We start from the raw sequence: 18,252 nt of genomic DNA, 5'->3' as shown, positions 1-18,252 counted from the left end.
GCCTGGCGTGCTGCAGTCCATGGGGCTGCACAGAGTTGGACACGACTAAGCGAGTAACACTTTAGTTTACTTTAGACTCCAAGCTTGAGTTTTCAACCTGAACTAAATAATTTTATTTTTTTGAGGCGGGGGAAGGAATTGCTCCCAAACATAAGCCAGTTCCCTGTCCACCTCTTCCCTGCTTCCTGCAAGCCTCAGGGCTAAGCATGCGCGCGCGCGCGCGCGCGCGCGCACACACACACACACACACACACACACACCGCTCAGGAACACAGAGCCCTGCTTCCATCTGTCCCTCCACACTCAGACTCCGGGCGCCCTCACCACTACAAAGGCCGGCTTTCTCTGCAGCCGGAGCCCCGCTGGCCACACCCAGCCTCAGAGGCGCTGGCTCCTTTGTTCCGCGAAGAGGCTCCCCAGAGAAGGAACCAGCAGGGTGAAGCCATCCGTTCAAGTCATCGTCCGCCTTTTCACAGGAACCCCAGGGAGGCTTCCCTCCAAACTCCTCCCCTTCGATGAGCTGCTTCATCAAGCAAGTGTCCACATGAACCATAAGGAGAGAATTCAGAGACCAGCAGAAACCCAACTACATTCAGCAACACGGAACTGAACCCCATTTCTCATACAAGGTTAAAAAGCACACTGTATTTCCTTCCTGACCACATGCCCAGTCCCCGGCTCTTGGAAAGAGACACGCTTGAACTGAATTATTTCATCTGATGGATGACTCACAATTATGACTTTATTGCTACTTCTCTCTTGGGTATTCCTTCAGAAAAGGGGTGTCGACTCACGTATTCTAATGTATTGTTTACAGATTGTAAGATAAAGTCAAGCATAGTGTACCTGCTGATCATTCCTCACCTCATACTTAGAAATGTCTCCTCAGTTCAGTTCACTCACTCAAGTCGTGTCGGACTCTGCGACCCCACGGACTGCAGCACGCCAGGCCTCCCTGTCCATCAGCAACTCCCGCAGCTTACTCAAACTCATGTCCATCGAATCAGTGACGCCATCCAACCATCTCATCCTCTGTCCTCCCCTTCTCCTCCAGCCTTCAATTTTTCTCAGCATCAGGGTCTTTTCCAATGAGTCAGCTCTTCACATCAGGTGGCTCAAGTGTTGGCACTTCAGCCTCAGGAATTTAGCAAAAGATGCCGCATTCTGTCCACCCAATCCACCGTAGCATCGGAGATCCCAGCCCTGAAATGTGGGGAAGGCTATTTCTGCAATTAAGAGTAGCTTACAAGCATTCATTAATCTCCCTTGTGGCTCAGACCATAAAGAATCCGCCTGCAAAGGCAGGAGACTGGGGTTCGATCCTTGGGTCGGGAAGATCCCCTGGAGAAGGGAATGCCTGGAGAATCTCATGGACAGGGGAGCCTGGTGGGATACACTCCATGAGGTCGCAAAGAGTGAAACACGACTGAGCCACTGACACAGAAGCACAAGAGTATCTGTAGTGTTGGTTTGGTTATTCTTCAAAGGGTAGCCTCAGAAAAATAAAAACAGCCTGAGTTTGCCGATGGACATGAGTTTAAGTAAACTCGAGGAGACAGTCAAGGACCGGGAAGCCTGGAGTGCTTCAGTCCACGGGGTAATAGAGAGTCAGACAGGACTTCCCGACTGAACAAAGCTTACCAAAAAAAAAAGGGAAGTAAATGGACTCATGATGTTCAATCAAGCGACACTCTAAAGGCTCCTTGCGAACAAGCCTCCCCTCCATCAGCCGCGTCTCTGCCGCCCGGCTGATACGGATACAAGTGTGGTTTCCGGGATTCCACGCAGCTGCCTGCCCAACGTCCCCACTCCAAGACCCATGGCTCAGAGCTGCGTGTCTAAAGGCGCATCCCAGAGCCAGAAGCTCCTCCTCAAAGGGAAGGTTTTGCGTCTTGTCCAGGAGCAGTCCTGGGGCTGGGGCCCTCCTGTAACATTCAGAACTGGTTCTATTTGTCCAGCACCAGCGAGGGGCCTGCCTGGTGGAGGTGGCAATTAGTGGACACTCCAGTACAGACCGACAGCCTCAAGTGGTCATGAATACCTTCCCCACTGCGCACACAAGCACACCTCCAGCCCCATCTTTTGGTCATCATGTTTCCCATTTGTCGTAAGGAAGAGCTTTTTTTTTTTAAGTATTTATTTATTTAGCTGCAACAGGTCTTAAATTGTCCCAAGGCTTTCCCCGGTGGTTCAGATGGTAAAAAAATCGGCCTGCAATGCAGGAGACTCAGGTTCCATTTCTGGGTCAGGGAGATCCCCTGGAGGAGGGCATGGCAACCCACTCTGGGATTCTTGCCTGGAGAATCCCACGGACAGAGGAGCCTGGTGGGCTACAGTCCCTGGGGTTGCAAGAGAGTTGGACACGACTCATCATCCTGGTGGGATGGTAAACGGAGATGAAATCTCTAAGGAGTAAGGATGTCCTTAGGGTGGAGCCCTAATCCAGGAGGGCCCGTCTACATGTCCTCAGAAGAGGAGACCCCAGAGATGACACTTCCTTCTCTCTGTAGACACAGCACAAACACAGCTGTCTGCCAAACCAGGAGCCACATGCTCTCTTCGCAAACCCCAATCAGCTCACATCCTGAGCGTCTGGGGAGGACACCCCGAAACGCCCTGGTCGCCTCCCTTTCCTCCCAGAGACTCCCATGAAAATCCAGGGAGATGCCTGTGGCCTTCCCTGGGACCGGAGCTCTCAAAGAGTGAACCTTGCTTTTTCCCGGTATTGACTGGTTCTTCCCGGCAAGAAAAAGCACTTGCAGTTTCAGCGAAAAGAGGACAAAGGGAAACATTTTCGAATGCTCTGAGGGTGGTGACATGTGGGTGTCTAAAAAAAAAAAAACTTGGGGAAAATACCAGGAAAGCCCCACAGCGCGATGCCCAAAGCGAATGAGGAAGGTTTCCTGAGAATTGTGAATGCGGCTGTTTTTTTTCTGTTCTCTCCCCAACAGGAAGGACAAGGTGGTTACAAGGCTCAAGTGACCCAGGGAGGGGATGGTCACGCCTGTGCCACATACTCTTCTGGCCCTTTCCTTAGAGACAGACGCGACCTCCTCGGTGGTACCCACCCCAGGAGCAAGGCTGACATCAGCATCACCCACCGTGTCCTGATGTACCGGATGACCCGGGAGGGCGTCAAGGAGGCTTTGTCCCCAGCCCCAGGGGGACAGGTGTTCTCCTGGGAGGATTCTAGGATGTGGCAACGTGAAGGTGCTGCTGGAGACAGCCACCTGTAGCCCCAAAGGCAGGTCAACCTTTGATGTCAAGGGAAGGTAGGTCAACATGCCGGGAGACGTCAAGCCCGGTCTTGTGGACTGAATGTGCATGTCCGCTCAAGATGCTCAGGTGGAAGCCCAAACACCACCCACACACACACCCACACACCCACGGACACGTGATGGTGTCTTGAAGTGGCTCTCTGGGAGGGGATGAGGCTGAGAAGAATTCACGAGGATGGGATTACCATCCTTAGAAGAGCTTCCTGCTACCCAGCACCCTTGAGGACGCTGCTGGAAGCCAACCCAGGAGACATCTCAGAGCAAAATCCAACCACCCTGACTTTGAACTCCCAGCCCCCAGAACCGTGAGAAGCTGATCTGTGTTGCTGATAAGATACCCCACGGATGGTGTTCCTGGTGGGCCCATGCCCCACCAAGACACCAGGGTCGGCACGGATTCAAGATGGTACCCGTGGGCCTGACCACACAGGAAGCTGGTGGAGACTCTGCCCCATGGAGCTCTGCCAAACAGTGAATGAGGGACGCCTCATCCTCTGAAGGGGCTTCCCCAGGTGGCACTAGTAGTAAAGAATCCACCTGCCCATGCAGGAGACGTCCAGGACGCGGGTTCCATCCCTGGGTCGGGAAGATCCCCCTGGAGAAGGAAACAGCAACCCACTCCAGTGTTCTGGCCATGCAAAGAGGTCACCTGGCGGGCTACAGTCCACGGGGTCCCAAAGAGTCGGACATGACTAAGTGACTGAGCATGCACGCACAGTCCTCTGAAATGAACACGTGGATTTCTGGCTTCAGACACCTTCTGCGTGGGGTAAGAATAACCTTGGAAAACACTCGTCTGACATGGAACCGGGGGTCCTCGACCTCCAAGGATTCAGCCTAACTCATTTTTCACGGACTGAGCTCCAAAGTCACGTAGAAAGCTACTCTGCAGTCCTTTCTGGTAGTTGTATGAGCTTCCTGGGGCTCCTACAACGTGGGGGCTTAGCAACCACACACATCCACCCAGCCCCAGCCCTGGGGACCAGACGTCTGAGGTCAAGGTGTCCCAGAGCTGAGTTCCCTGCAGAGGCTGCAGGGGAGGGTCCTCCCCGCCTCTTCCAGCTTCTGGGGGCTCCGAGTGTCCATCCCTGGGCTGGTGGCCACTTCCCTCCCGTCTCTGCCTCCGTCTCCATGTGGCTTCTCCTCTGCGTCCGTGTCTCTCCTCTTGTGTATCTTATAAGAATCCTGTCACTGGGGTTTAGGGCCACCCCCATCCAGGAGGACCTCATCTCAGACCCTTCACTCCACCATGTCTGCAGAGACCCTGTTTCAAAGTAAGGTCCCACTGTGAGGGGACATGATTTGTGTGTGTGTCCGTGGCCGAGGGTGTAGCCTACCCAGGAGCACAGGCTTTGTGTGGACGTACCTGTGGGTTGTTAATTCATTCCTGTCCCCCTCTTTCCCCAAGTGAGAACGAGAATGCAACTGTTTTTCGTTGCACATTTCTACTCCTGGATGGTCCTCCCACTCCGGTATTTTTGTTTCCTCAGGCTAGTTTTCCTTTTCTTTCTCCCAAACAGGGAACCATCGCCTCTGCACCTCCCAAGCTTCTCTTGAAGCAAAGTGTCAGCCGCTCAGTCATGTCTGACTCTTGGCAATCCCATGGACCCTAGCCCACTGGGCTCCTCCGTCCATGGGATTCTCCAGGCAGGAATACTGGAGTGGGTTGCCATTTCCTTCTCCAGGGGAATCTTCCCGACCCAGGGGTCGAACCCGGGTCTCCTGCATCGGCAGGTGGCTTCTTTATCCGCTGAGCTACAACCCTTGGAGATGAAAAGTTTACAAAGGCCCCGCCCCGCAGAGATGGAACCTGACGAAACAGAGTCTGTGTGAAGATGACAACACGGAACAGGCAAAACCATGGAGACAGACAGCAGACAGGGGGTTCTCAGCGGCTGGAAGAGCAAGAAATGGCTGGGGTGCGGGGCGGGGATGACTGGGAGAGAGTCTCCTTTGCGGGGGACAAAAATGTTCTGCAACCTCACAGAGGCGAGGGCCACGCAACTCTGAATATGCAAAAGGCCAGTGGACAGTTCTCTTGAAAACAGTTCCTTTTATGTCACATCAATGTCACTGCAGTCTTTAAAAAAAATGAGAAGAAACAGAGACTTCCCTGGTGGTCTAGGGGTCAAGATGCCATGCTTCCGACACAGGGGGTACAGGTTCGATCCCTGGTCAGGGAACTAAGATCCCACAAGCCACACAGCATGGCCAAAGGGTAAAAAAAAATTAATAAATCAACTTTTTTTTTTTAATGAGGACAAAGAGCCTGCAGGACTTCTGTAAGAAGCAATATTTTTTTTCTGGTCTGTTACCTAGCTTGCGAAGTTGCCGTGATGCTCTCAGGATGAAACTATCATCCGCACCCACGCAAGGTGAGTTAAGATTAAAAGGGGCACACGAACATTATCGTGGGACAAGAAACCACAATCCCTCCTAATGGCAGCTCCTGTCAACACCTCCCGGACAAGGCGTCATTCACCAGCATGGGAGATCTCGCCCGGCAGGATTCCACCGGCCACGGAGGTTATGTTTGTGTTGTGGTTTGGGAGCAGGAGCTGGTCCATGTGGGAGGGAGAAAGAGTACGGTCGATTCTGGGGAACCAAGAGGCGTAGCAGTTGAGAGGAAAACAATCGTAAGAGAGAAGAGTACGGGTTTAATTATTCACTACGGAAGGACTCCCAGATCGTAAGAACACACAGCTTTCTGACAGTGTGATGCTACGCTAAAACGAAAAAAATAAAAAAAAAGTCAGGTGTGAGTACACTCCCGTGGTCAGGGAATGAGTTTTGTGCCTTGATCTCGATCTCAGACATGGGAGGGGGCTGCCCAGACAGACGCACAGGATAAAACTGCAGAGAACTACACACACACACACACGCACACACACACCCTCCTCACACACTCAAAAGAGCTTCCATGAAAAGTGGGCACAGTGATCGGGGCTATGCTCTCTCAACACAATATGGAACCCATTCCAACATCCTGGTTCATTTTCTAAAAAAAATAAAAGATAAAAAGCTTTATATTTTATACTGGAATATAGCTGATCAACAACATAGACAGCAAAGGGACTCAGGCATACATATACAAGCATCCATTCTCCCCCAAACTCCCCTCCCATCCAGGCTGCCACATGACATTGAGCAGAGAGTTCCCTGTGCTGGACAGCAGGTCCTTGTTGCTTATCTACTTTAAGTATAGCCGTATGTACAGCCAACATCCTGGTTTTAATATCGTATGATAGCTAAAGAAGATGTCACAGGAGGCAAAGCTTTGTGATTGATACACGAGCCTAGGTGTGGGTTTTGGGAATCCCCTGCACCTGCTATTATTCCAAAACACTTCTTTTTCATAGAACCACTGTTTGTGCTCATGGCAAGAAATCAAGCGTGGCTGCAAACCATTCCTGCTGTACCTGAGCCTGAGTTTCCCAATCCAGGAAATCAGTTTAGCCAAGATGGTACCCCACCCCCACCACTCCAAGCCCTTTAAAAAATGCCCTTCATGGACTTCCGTGGGGGTCCAGTGCATAAGACACCACACTCCCAATGCAGGGGGCCCAGGTTCACTCCTTGGTCGGGGGACTAGATCCCACGAGCCACAGCTAAAACCTGGTACCGCCAAATAAACATTTTTAAAATAAATAAAGAAAAATGCCCTTTGTGAGATTTTTCACCAATACAAGCTGAGCTTTCTTCCAAGCTGTTTGAATTCATGGAGAACTCGTCAACAATTCTGGACAGTTTCCCAGAGAGGGTTTATCCAGGAGCACAGAACAAGAGCATCTGATCACTGACTGTCCTCCTTAGTCAAGCTCTCCAAGATGTTGTGGACTCCCCAAGAACTGGGCCATCTGCTGCCAGCTGGCTTCTGAGGTCATGGTCCCTCCGCCCAACACCGGGGAGGCTGGGGGGCCAAGGAGGGTGTCCCACCATCTGAGAAGCCCTGGCCCCCCCTTTTTTTTTTTTGCTAAATCAGGATGAAGCACACCTGTGCCCACACCTGCCATGTTCCACCTGCGCTGAGAGATCAAACGTCAGCACAACCATCCTTGGGGGATGGTGAGTCAGAAATTCAGTCCCACAGGTCACTCCCCCGGGGCTCAGCCCACAGGCGAAACGAAAAGATGGAAAAAAAAAAAAGTGTGTTGGTAAGAAAACAGAAGAGCTGACCCACTGGAGTGGACACGAGACCAGTTGAAAATGCCTCCCTATGCGAGGCCTGGGCGCTAATACACCCTTCAGGGTGGTGGCTCAGTTGGTAACGAATGTGCCTGCCAATGCAGGAGACCCGGGTTCAACCCCTGGGTCGGGAAGATCCCCCTGAAGAAGGGAGTGGCAACTCACTGCAGTATCCTTGCCTGGAGAATCCCCCTGGACAGAGGAGCCTGGTGGGCTACAGTCCACGAGGTTGCAGAGAGTCGGACACAACACAGCGAGTGACACATTCAGGCTGGGGAACAGGTCCGGCCACCCTGACTCATTCTGGAAGTTTCCGAGGGGGTGGGGCCCGTGATAAAGGCTGAGAGGCTTGTGGGAGCGGTTAGTTTGTGTTTTGTGTGTGGGTTCCTTTCATGGCATGCAGAAAGGCCTTCCTCAGATGGAAGAGTGCGCACAAACAGTTCATAGACACCAGGGGAACCAGTTTGTGATGGGGGCTGGTGAGGCATGGGTCCGTGACCACTGAAAAGGGAAACTGTACTTTCCCCAAGTGGAAACTTGGGATGAAGAGACAGCAGGCTAGTCTGGACTGCATTCTAACAGCAGGCAGCCTCTCACTTTTGTCCCAGACACCGTATGATATCAAGTTACTGGAAACTGTGACACCTCCGGAGGACTTAGGACTTTTTCAAGCTCATTCTGACTTTCTTAGCATCTCAGGCAGTGCGTCTGCCTGACTTTTCTTTAATGTTAAAAGATTCTCAAAAAAAAAAAAAATTCTCTCACACGAATCTTTTTTAACATTAAAGAAAAAGGTCTTGGCAAAAGGTGATTTCAAAACAAAAAGTCAGCAATATACCAATAATGGCTGATTCAAGTTGAGGTTTGACAGAAAACAACAAAATTCTGTCAAGCAATTATCCTTCAATAAAAAAATAAATTTAAAAAAAAGTCAGCAAAGCTCCAAAGCGGCACACACACACACACACACACACACACCCTGGTTCCACACCTGAGCTAGTCCAACATCCTGAATATGGATGACCTGGCTCTCCCTTCATACCCTTGGAGCCCACAGGAAGTTATCCTTGAAGCATAAGCATCTTCTTCATTAAGAAAGGCAAAGAGAGCTCGTCTTACCCTACCTGGCCCCATTCGTCCCCAGAAGTGGTGGCGCTCTATTTTTAAGGACCAGATGACTCACCGGGGCTCCCCATGCCCACCAGGCAAGCGCCCAGAGTGTCCCCAGGGGGCTGCAGACACCAGGCTACGTCAGGGCCCGCAGTCCACCCACCTGCCCCCAGGGGGCCCCGCCGGATGCCCTGGCATCTTTCACGAGAGACTGGCTTCAGTGCCCCAAACAGATCCAATTGCCAGAGCTGTGTGCCAAGGGGCCGGCGGGGCCTCCACTAACTTTCCATTGCTGGTGTGTGTTTTAGCTAGAGGGGGCGGCGGGGGTGGGGGGATGGCTGCCCCTTGATCTGGGGTTTCTCACCTCCTCTGCTGCCTGCAAAAAAAAAAAAAATAACACGGGCAGCTTCTTAAATCAGCCCAGTGGAGTGCCCCAGAGAGAGGAAGAGAGAGAGAGAAGACAGAGAAGGTGAGAGACACAGAGAGTGAAAACGGGAGAGAGATGAAATTGAGGAGGGACAGAGACAGGAAAGGGAAGAGACAGATGGAGACAGAGAAGAAGGAAGGAGCAAGAGAAGAACCGGGCAGACAGGGAGAGGAGGTGAACGGCAGGACAGACGGAGGGTGCCATCGATTCACTCTATCCCAAACCAGGCTTCCTGGGGACCCTTTCCTCACTGCTGACTACACATGGCCAAGAGGTTTCAGATAAAAGGGGAAGTTTCAAGGCCACTCTGGCTGTGCCCTTTGGTCTTATGAAGCCTCAAGCGTGACCCTGAACTCAGTGCTTCCTCCCTTGAAAAAGAGGGTGGAGATAGTGGTGGGTGTCGAGTTGCTAAGTCATGTCTGACTCTTTGGGGGTGACCCCATGGACTGCAGCACACCAGGCTCCCCTGTCCTTCACTGGCCAACCACTCCACTATTCTTGTCTCTCCACAACGCCACAACAATATGAAAAAAAGGCAAAAGAGGGACAGGTTGGCACAAGGCCCTTAGCAACAAAGAGTTGTCAAGAAGTCACAGGCTGGCTTGAGCCCCCGGGGCTGAATGAAGCGTCCTTGTGGGGTTGGGACATTCTAACCACTCCGGGGCAGACTCCAGAAACCAACATGTCTGGGGACCGAGGCGCAACCTATTCAGTTGCGTGGGAGTGGTCAGGTACAAAGGTGGAGGTGGAAAGTTAGTGTTGCATTAAAAAAAAAAAAAAGAAATGCCAAGTTTCAAAGGTACACAGGAAAAGTACCACGGCTGTCATCTACTTCCAGTGCCGTCCAATGCCGCCCCAACTTCACGGGCCACCCCAGATGTTCAAATGCACACAGGAAAAGAACTGCGATGTAAGGAACTTCCCCCCAGAACGCCAGGGAGGCACCCCAGAATTCTAAAGTCCAAGCGGGAGCATCCTGCTGCTGGACAGGGGAAGAGGAGACTAATCAAAGTGAAGTCGGCAGGTGTCTCCACAGAAGCTGCCTGTGTGCCCAAGAGTCCCGACCCGGGTGGGCGGCGGGGTGGGGAGGGCCCGCGCGAGACCACCAGTGTGAACTGATCCCCGGCAGGCTTTGTGACGTCGGGATGGGGGGGCGGGTGAGAGCCGCCAGACAAGGAGATGGTTGCTGGGGGGGCACCGCGCGGTGCTGGGGCGGGGGTTGGGGGGGGGGGGGTGCCGGAAATCTCAATAAAGAGACTTTGAAAGATCGAGAGAGTGCGCCCGCAGGTGGGGAGACGAGATCTCAAGGGGCGGGGTTGGGGGGGAGCCTTCTAAATCTATGAGTGCTGGGGAGACAGTCCAGAGAAAGGAATGGTTGCTGGGGAGGTTGGGGGGACGGGTGTACCGGGCGGGAAATCGCAATAAAGAGACTTTGAAAGATCCTGAGAGAGTGCCCGCAGGTGGAGTGGCTCTTAAGGACCAGGTGGGTAGGCCTTCTAAACAGAGGAGCGCTCGGGAGGTAGGGGGGCAGTCCAGACAACGGCAAGACTGCTGGGAGGTGGGGGGCTCGGGGGGTGGGGAGAGATGTAAATAAAGAGTCTGGACGATCGGGAGAGAGGGAAGGCTCTCCAGGACCGGGGGGTAGGGGGGGCGGGGAGAAGCTCTCCAAGTGTAGGGGCACTCGGGGACCCCCGCGTAGGCAGACGGGGAGGGACCGCGCCAGAAGGGCGCGCCCGGGGAGGCGGCGCTAGAGGGGCGAGCGCACGCGACCCTTTTGTGTGCCGGCCCGAGTCCCCCCCGGGGGCGGCGGCGGCGCACAGAACTCACCCACGGTAGCCCGCATGTGGAAGTCGTCCGGCCGGTAGGCGAGCGGCTCGGGCTCCGGCGCGCCCGCGGTGGGCTCCGCGGGTCCTTCTCGGGGGCCGGCGGCGTCCGCCTCGGCCAGCGCGCGCGCCTCCATGTGGGGCGCGCAGAGATCCCGGGGGTCGCGGGGCGCGGGGAGGGGTCCGCGCGGGGCCGGGCTCCTGCGGACGCAGCCTCGGAGGGCGGCGCGGAGGCGGCGGCATCAGCCGGGCCCCCCCATGCGCGTCCCGGGGGGCGGCCGAGCGCGCCGGGGACAAAGGCGCGGCGCGGCGCGGCGCTCAGGGCAGGGGCGGCTGGAGGGAGCAGCCCCCGGCCTCCAGGGGCGGCGGGGGCGCGGCCGGGGCGCGCGGCGGCGGCGGCGGTGGCGGCGAGGCGGGGTCCCGGAGGCCTCGGGAGCCGGGCTGCGAGTGCATTCCTCGGGGCACGCGAGCGCCGCCCCTAACGCCGGCCGCTGCGAGCGCGCTACTCGGAGGGAGGGAAGAGCCGGCGGAAGAGGGCTGGGCGGGGCCGCGACCGCGCTCCCAGAGCCCGCCCCGGGCGCCGGCCCCGACCCTGCTCGCGCGGCTCGGGCGTAGGCCCGCCTCGGCTGGCCGCGCCTCCGTTAGCCACGCCCCTTCCTACCCTATGTTGGCCTGTGGCCCGGCTCCGCCACGCCCCAACTCCGCTAAGCCACACCCCTTCCTACTCTACGTTCGCCTATGGCCCGCCTCCGCTGGTCCCGCCTCCGGTGACAACGCCTCCGCTAGTCCCACCTCCCCTGGCAACGCCCTGCTAAGCCCCGCCCCCTCTGCGCTCGGTTTCGGCCGGTCTCTGCTAGCCCTGTCTCCGACAGCCACGCCTCCGCTGGCCACGCCTCCTATAAGCCCCGCCCCTTCGTACTGTACGCTCGGCTATGGCCCGCCTCCTCTAGCACCGACTCCACTGGCTCCACCTCCGCTAAGCCACGCCTCTGCTAAATTACGACCCCTCTGCCTACGGCTACGCCCCGTCACCCTCCCCCCGACTACGTCGATCCGACCCTGCGCGCGCGGCTCGGGCGTAGCCCGCCTCCGCTAGCCACGCCCCTTCCTAATGTACGTTCGACTACGGCTCGCCTCCGCCCCGCCCCACCGCCGCTGGCCACGCCTCTGCTAGCCACGCCCTCCAGCGCCGCCCTCCTCTGCGCTCGGTTACGGCCTGTCTCTGCTAGCCACGCCTCCGCTAGCCTCGTCCCGTTCTATTCTACGTTCGTCTGTAGCCTGCCTCCGCCCCGTCCCACCTCGGCTAGCCCCGCCTTCTCTAGCCCCTGTCCCCTGTCTGCGCTCGCCTATGGCCCGTCTCCGCCACGCCTCCGCTAAGCCACGCCTCTGCCTCGCTATGTCCCCCCCTCTGCGCTCTGCTATGCTCCGCCTCGACCACGGCACGCCCCCGACAGGCCCCGCCTCCGCTAAGCCCCGCCTCCCCTGCGCCTCCACGACTCTCCGCCACCGACAAGTCTCCCCTAAACCCCGCCTCCGCCTCGCCCCTCTTCCTCCACGCCCGGTCCCCGGCGCTCTGCTAAGCCCCGCCTCCGCCGCTGCTCGCCTCAGCTAAGCCCCGCCTCTTCTACACCCCGCCTCCGCCCCGCCCAGACGCTGGATACCACTCCCTCCCCCGCTGCCCACGCGACCCTCCACACCAGTGAAAAGGCCGCTTACGTCCATGTACCTATGTTAGTCTCTAAGTCATGTCCGACTCTTTGCGACCCCGTGGACTGCAGCCAGGCCTCGCCAACTCCAGCAGTTTGCTAAAACTCATGTCCATCGAGTTGGTGATGCCATCCAAGCATCTCATCCTCTGTCGCCCCCTTCTCCTCCCGCATTCAGTCTTTCCCAGCATCAGGGTCTTTTCCAGTGATTCAGTTCTTCACATCAGGTGGCCAAAGCATTGGAGTTTCAGCTTCAGCATCAGTCCTTCCAATGTATATTCAGGACTGATTTCCTTTAGGATGGACTGGTTGTATGTCCTTGCAGTCCAAGGGACTCTTAGGAGTCTTCTCCAGCACCACAACTCCAAAGCATGAATTGTTTGGTGCTCAGCCCTTTTTTATCGTCCAGCTCTCACATCTGTACATGACTATTGGAAACACCATAGCTTTGACTGTACGGACCTTTCCAGACAAAGTAATGTCTCTGCTTTTGTCTACAAGTCTGTTTTGTCATTGCTTTTTTTCCAAGGAGCAAGCGAGAGCAGGTGTTCATAGGGGGAGGTGTGTACTTGGCCTCCACATCCCGGGGGACCCCAAGGGTGGAGTCCCTGCCAAGCTCCTCTGGGAGACTCGTGGGCGTGAGAGGTGTCACCGGCCCAGGAGTCTGAGGGTGTGGTTCAAAGTTTAAAAAAAATAACTTTTTTGAAGAGCTTTCCTGGTGGCTCCCTTGGCGTTCCCTTATAGCTCAGTTGGTAAAGAATCTGTCTGCAAGGCAGGAGACAATGGGTTTGATTCCTGCATGGAAAAGATCCCCTGGAGAAGGGAATAGCAACCCACTCCAGTATTCTTGCCTGGAGAAGTCCATGGACACAGAAGCCTAGTGGGCTACAGTCCACAGGTTCGCAAAGAGTTGGACACGACTGAGCGACTATCACTTTACACTAAAAAATAAAACTGGAGTTGACTAAGTGCTCAGCTGACTACGCCATGCCCATTAGTCCACAACAGGCAGTAGACAGATCCAGCGAGTAATCAGCGGGACTGGGGTGAGTTCAGCCCAGCCTTGCCAGACAAAAGTGATGTTATAAAGATGTGCACAGTGGGGGAAACGCGGAGCTGCACAGGGACCTCTCTTGAGGGTTTCTTGGCAGCTTCAGATAAATCTTTGTTTTTTTTTAATTTATTAGGCTGCTCCAGGTCCTTGTTGCAGCATATGGGATCTAGTTTCCTGACCAGGGGTCAAACCCTGGTCCCCTGCATTGGGAGCACAGCGTCTTAACCACTGCACCACCAGGGAAATCCCTGATAAATCTTTAATTATTTCAAAAGAACTATTTTTAAAAATACTAAGAGGCAGATAATAGAACAAGCAAGAGCAGTGCATGGGAGCTGATGGGCTGCTGGTTTAAACACACCTGAGATGATTTGGGGAAAGACATGCAAGATGATCAGATACATTAAAATTTCAGACACACAAGGATAGTTTTTGTTCTCTTTTCTTTTTCCCTAGTGGAAGTCTGTCTCAGGCCATCTGTGATTATAGCTATACCACTTGTACCAGCCAGCCAGTTTCTCTGGTTGTTATTCAGTCGCTCAGTCCTGTCCAACTCTTTGCAATCCCGTGGAGTGCAGCACACCAGGCCTCCCTGTCCATCACCAACTCCTGGAGTTTACTCAAACTCAAGTCCCATTGAGTCAGTGATACTGTCTAACCATCTCACTTCGCCCTCTGCCGTCCCCTTCTCCTCCCACCTTCAATCTCTCCCAGCATCAGGGTCTTTTCCGATAAGTCAGCTCTTCGTGTCAGGTGGCCAAAGGATTGGAGTTTCAGCTTCAGCATCAGTCCTTCCAATAAACATCCAGGACTGATTTCCTTTAGGATGGACTGGTTGGATCTCCTTGCAGTCCAAGGGACTCTGAGGAGTCTTCTCCAGCTGCAGCTCGGCTGGCCCAACTAGAAACGCCTCGAATGAACCTTTCTGAGCCGTCCCCGCCGCACCCTCACCCCCAGGCCTCCGCCAACCCGGCTCAGCCGGCCGCAAATCCGCGGCCCACAATCTGAGCACCGTGCCAGTGTATAGTTTGGCGCAGTTCCAGCCCTTCCGCCCTAGGAAGGGAGTGTCCTGCCCCTGCGTCCTGGGGGTTGGGGTGGGGACCGCCTATCGCAGGGGTCGGGATGGGGACCGCCCATCGCAGCGGCAAGAACTTCAGAAAGGAGGCGTGGGCCCGCTGGGAGCGCGAGGCAGGAAATCAGAACCGACTCTGGGTGTGGCTTTTCTGCCGGCCTCACCTCAGCCCTGTTGTTCCTTTTGTGGGTGGCTTTTACCTCCGGGCGTGACGCCTGCTCTGGTCAGGTTGCCAGTCCTTGGGCTGGAATGCAAAGAATGCGCTCCGGGAGCGGGCGGGGCGAGGGGAAGGGCTGCTCGCCCCCGCGGCTGGTTTAGACAAAAGCCGGTGCCCCGGAGCTCAGACCACCCGCCAGGTTCTGTCCCGCAGAGGGATCGCCTGGGGGTCTGACTGGCTGATGAATGTCGGTGGTCAAGGCTGGGGTTTTACACCCCGGGAAAGGCACGCCTTCCCCTTCTGAGTCCAAGCTTTCTCTGCTTAACGGCTGCTGCTGCCAAGTCGCTTCAGTCGTGTCGGACTCTATTCGACCCCATAGAAGGCAGCCCGCCAGGTTCCTCTGTCCCTGGGATTCTCCAGGCAAGAATACTGGAGTGGGTTGCCATCTCCTTCTCCAGCTCAACGGCAGGACAGGCCAGTGAATCCGAGCGAGGAGGTGTTGAGGCAAGAAGCGACTTTAAATCTGGGAGCCGGAAGATCTAGAGGAGGGCAGGCTAGCGCCTCCAAATAAGCATCTTATTGGGGTCTGGATGCCAGGTTCTTTTATAGATCCGAGAAAAAGAAGCAATCAGGAGCTAAAGTAAGAAGGCAGCGCGGAGGGAGAGGCACTGGGGAAGTCAAGAGAAAGGGTCTTCAGTCTTGCAAAAACATCTCCAAGGGAGGGGTGTGTTCATCTCATCTATTGAGAGAGTCCCCGGGACTGCGAGGAGATCCAACCAGTCCATCCTAAAGGAAATCAGTCCTGAATATTCACTGGAAGGACTGATGCTGAAGCTGAAACTCCAATCCTTTGGCCACCTGATGTGAACAACTGACTCCTTGGAAAAGACCCTGATGCTGGGAAAGACTGAAGGCGGGAGGAGAAGGAGATGACAGAGGATGCAATGGTTGGATGCCATCACTGACTCAATGGACATGAGTTTGAGTGAACTCCGGGAGTTGGTGATGGACAGGGAGGCCTTGGCGTGCTGCAGTTCATGGGGTCACAAAGAGTCAGACAGGACTGAGTGACTGAACTGACCTGAACTGAATCTCACGTATTCACAGGTGGGCAGAGACAAACCATGTCTTGCTGAGCTGAACAAAAGCACTTTACTTTCCAGTCCAGCAGAGGGGCAGGGTCCTCCAGGCAAGCTCCTGAGTATGATTATAATAATTAAAGCAAGTTAGACAAACAGGTTTCCAACCTGGAGTCAGAGTTGGCTTTCTCCCTGCAGCAGTGATATCCCAGGAGGAAAACTGTTAACAGAGACACTTTGAGGATTAAAGTCTGGGTTGCGGGTTGGATCTGACCCTTGCTCTCCGGTCCAGGGGAGTGATCAGGGACCTACCTGTTGCTATAAATATCCTGGGCGGGTCTCATCACACCTTGAAAACAAAGCAGCTGTCATGTGCACGGTTCATAAAAATTCAGCAACCACAGCAAAAAGAGAGGGGGTGGGGGGGAAGCCTTTTAAGCAAGGCATTATACAGTCATAACCACCTTTGTGATGAGCTTGAGGTTGTGATCGGGGACAGGGAGTTACTGAGCTTTGTAATCAAGAAGGAATGACAGCCACCTCTAGCAAGGATGAGGTGTCAATTCAACACCATAACAGGTGTAGGCAGTGTTGAAGAGAGGAGAGAGACAACGGGTGGTCTGGGAGTGCAGCTGGACACTTCTCTCAGGATGGCCTGCATGCTAAGTTGCTCAGTCTTGTCTGACACTTGGCAGCCCCATGAACTGCAGCCCTGAGACTGAGTGAGCTTCCCCGATGGCTCAAATGGTAAAGAATCTGCCTGCAGTGACCTGGGTTCGATCCCTGCCTTGGAAAGACCCCCTAGAGGAGGCAATGGCAACCCCGTCCAGTAGTCTTTGCCTCGAGAATCCCATGGACAGAGGAGCCTGGTCCATGGGGTCACAAAGAGTCGGATACGACTGAAGCAACTTGGCAAGGACTGCAGCCCACCTGGCTCCTCTGTCCGTGGGATTCTCCAGGCAAGAATACTGGCATGGGTTCCCATTGCCTTCTCCGGGAGATCTTCCCAACCCAGGGATTGAACCCAGGTCTCCCACACTGCAGGCAGATTCTTTACTGTCTGAGCCACCAGGGAAGCTCATGGAGTATTATAGTCATCCACATTTTCTAACAGACTCTGATCTTCATTGTATAACAAGAAGACTCACCCACCCAAAAAGTAGGAAAATATCCAAAAAGTTTTATCTGGATTAGAAAAACCTTTACAGTAAATTTTCTATTGTGCAGATTATCTGATTCTGAGGACACAGGTTTTGGAATACACAAGATTTCACAGGAGATACAGATGGAAAATGCTTGGAAACCTGCTTTTTTATATATTTTTTTAAATAGTGATGGATTAGAGTTATCTTCAGGTCTTTTTCAGAAACTGTGGTTCTGTAGTTTATCTTAACTTCCAGGAGGGACATCAAGAACATTTATTAATCCTTATCTGAGAAAGATTGTTGTCACTGGTCATCAGTATTTAATGGGTACAAAGACGAAACTTGAAAACTCCTAAAGGATGTGAGGAAGATATGACTAAGTAGAAACAGTCCCCAGACCTTGGAGGAAGGCATCTGTGGCTAGAATTCTCCCTTCATGCATGATTCAGGCCAATGCCACAGACCACCACAGTAAATCCCTCAGAGGTTTGGTGGTTAAATGAAAATGAAGAGTCAGTTGCTCATTCGTGTCCAACTCTTGCAGACCCTGTGGACTGTAGCCCACCAGGCTCCTCAGTCCATGGGATTCTCCCGGCAAGAAGGCTGGAGTGGGTTGCCATTCTCTCTTCTCCAGGGGATCTTCCTGACCCAGGGATCAAACCCAGATCTCCTGCATTGCAGGCAGATTCTTCCCCAACTGAGTCACCGGGGAAGTCCATGAAATGAAACTATTTCTTGCTGTATTGGTGAGCAAGAAAGGTCACAGCCATGAGTGATTCCTGGCCTCCAAACGTGAATGAGGCCTCCCAAAACGCTACACAATGCCTTCGACCAAACGAATGCTGTCCCCCAGCCCTGCCCTCCCCAAAGTGATTGCTGATGACCAGGGGGCAGGGGGGAGGGTAAGATGGAAGAAGCAGTCATCTGCCATCTCTGCCACTCCTTCAGGTGAACTAGAGGCTTCCTACTTGGTGCTAGTGGTAAAGAACCTGCCCGCCAATGCAGGAGACATAAGAGACTCCGGTTTCATCCCTGGGTTGGGAAGATCCCCTGGAGCAGGAAATGGCAACCCACTCCAGTATTCTTGCCTGGAGAATCCCATGGACAGAGGAGCTTCGCAGGCTGCGGTCCCTGGGGTCACAAAAAATCAAACATGACTGAGGTGACTGAACACACATAACATATATAAAATATACAACTTATGCCTATACATATT

General features: G+C 54.3%; 1 protein-coding gene across 4 annotated transcripts in view; it reads right to left on the bottom strand.

Moving 5' to 3' along the window:
* Positions 1 to 11,482, bottom strand: part of PRKX (protein kinase cAMP-dependent X-linked catalytic subunit) — a 60,175-nt gene extending 48,693 nt beyond the window's left edge. Inside the window, exon 1 of one of the 4 annotated variants that reach the window (XM_061408234.1) lies at positions 10,828 to 11,482. In XM_061408234.1, the coding sequence (XP_061264218.1) occupies positions 10,828 to 10,960 (133 nt within the window). In that variant the 5' untranslated portion in view covers positions 10,961 to 11,482. The remainder of the gene's footprint in view (positions 1 to 10,827) is intronic. The other 3 variants (XM_061408233.1, XM_061408232.1, XM_061408235.1) reach the window with 3 other exon arrangements.
* Positions 11,483 to 18,252: the final 6,770 nt, after the last annotated feature.

The sequence above is a fragment of the Bos javanicus genome, chromosome X (assembly GCF_032452875.1).
Source record: "Bos javanicus breed banteng chromosome X, ARS-OSU_banteng_1.0, whole genome shotgun sequence".
NCBI lineage: Eukaryota > Metazoa > Chordata > Mammalia > Artiodactyla > Bovidae > Bos > Bos javanicus.
This window is presented reverse-complemented; position numbering and strand designations above follow the sequence as displayed.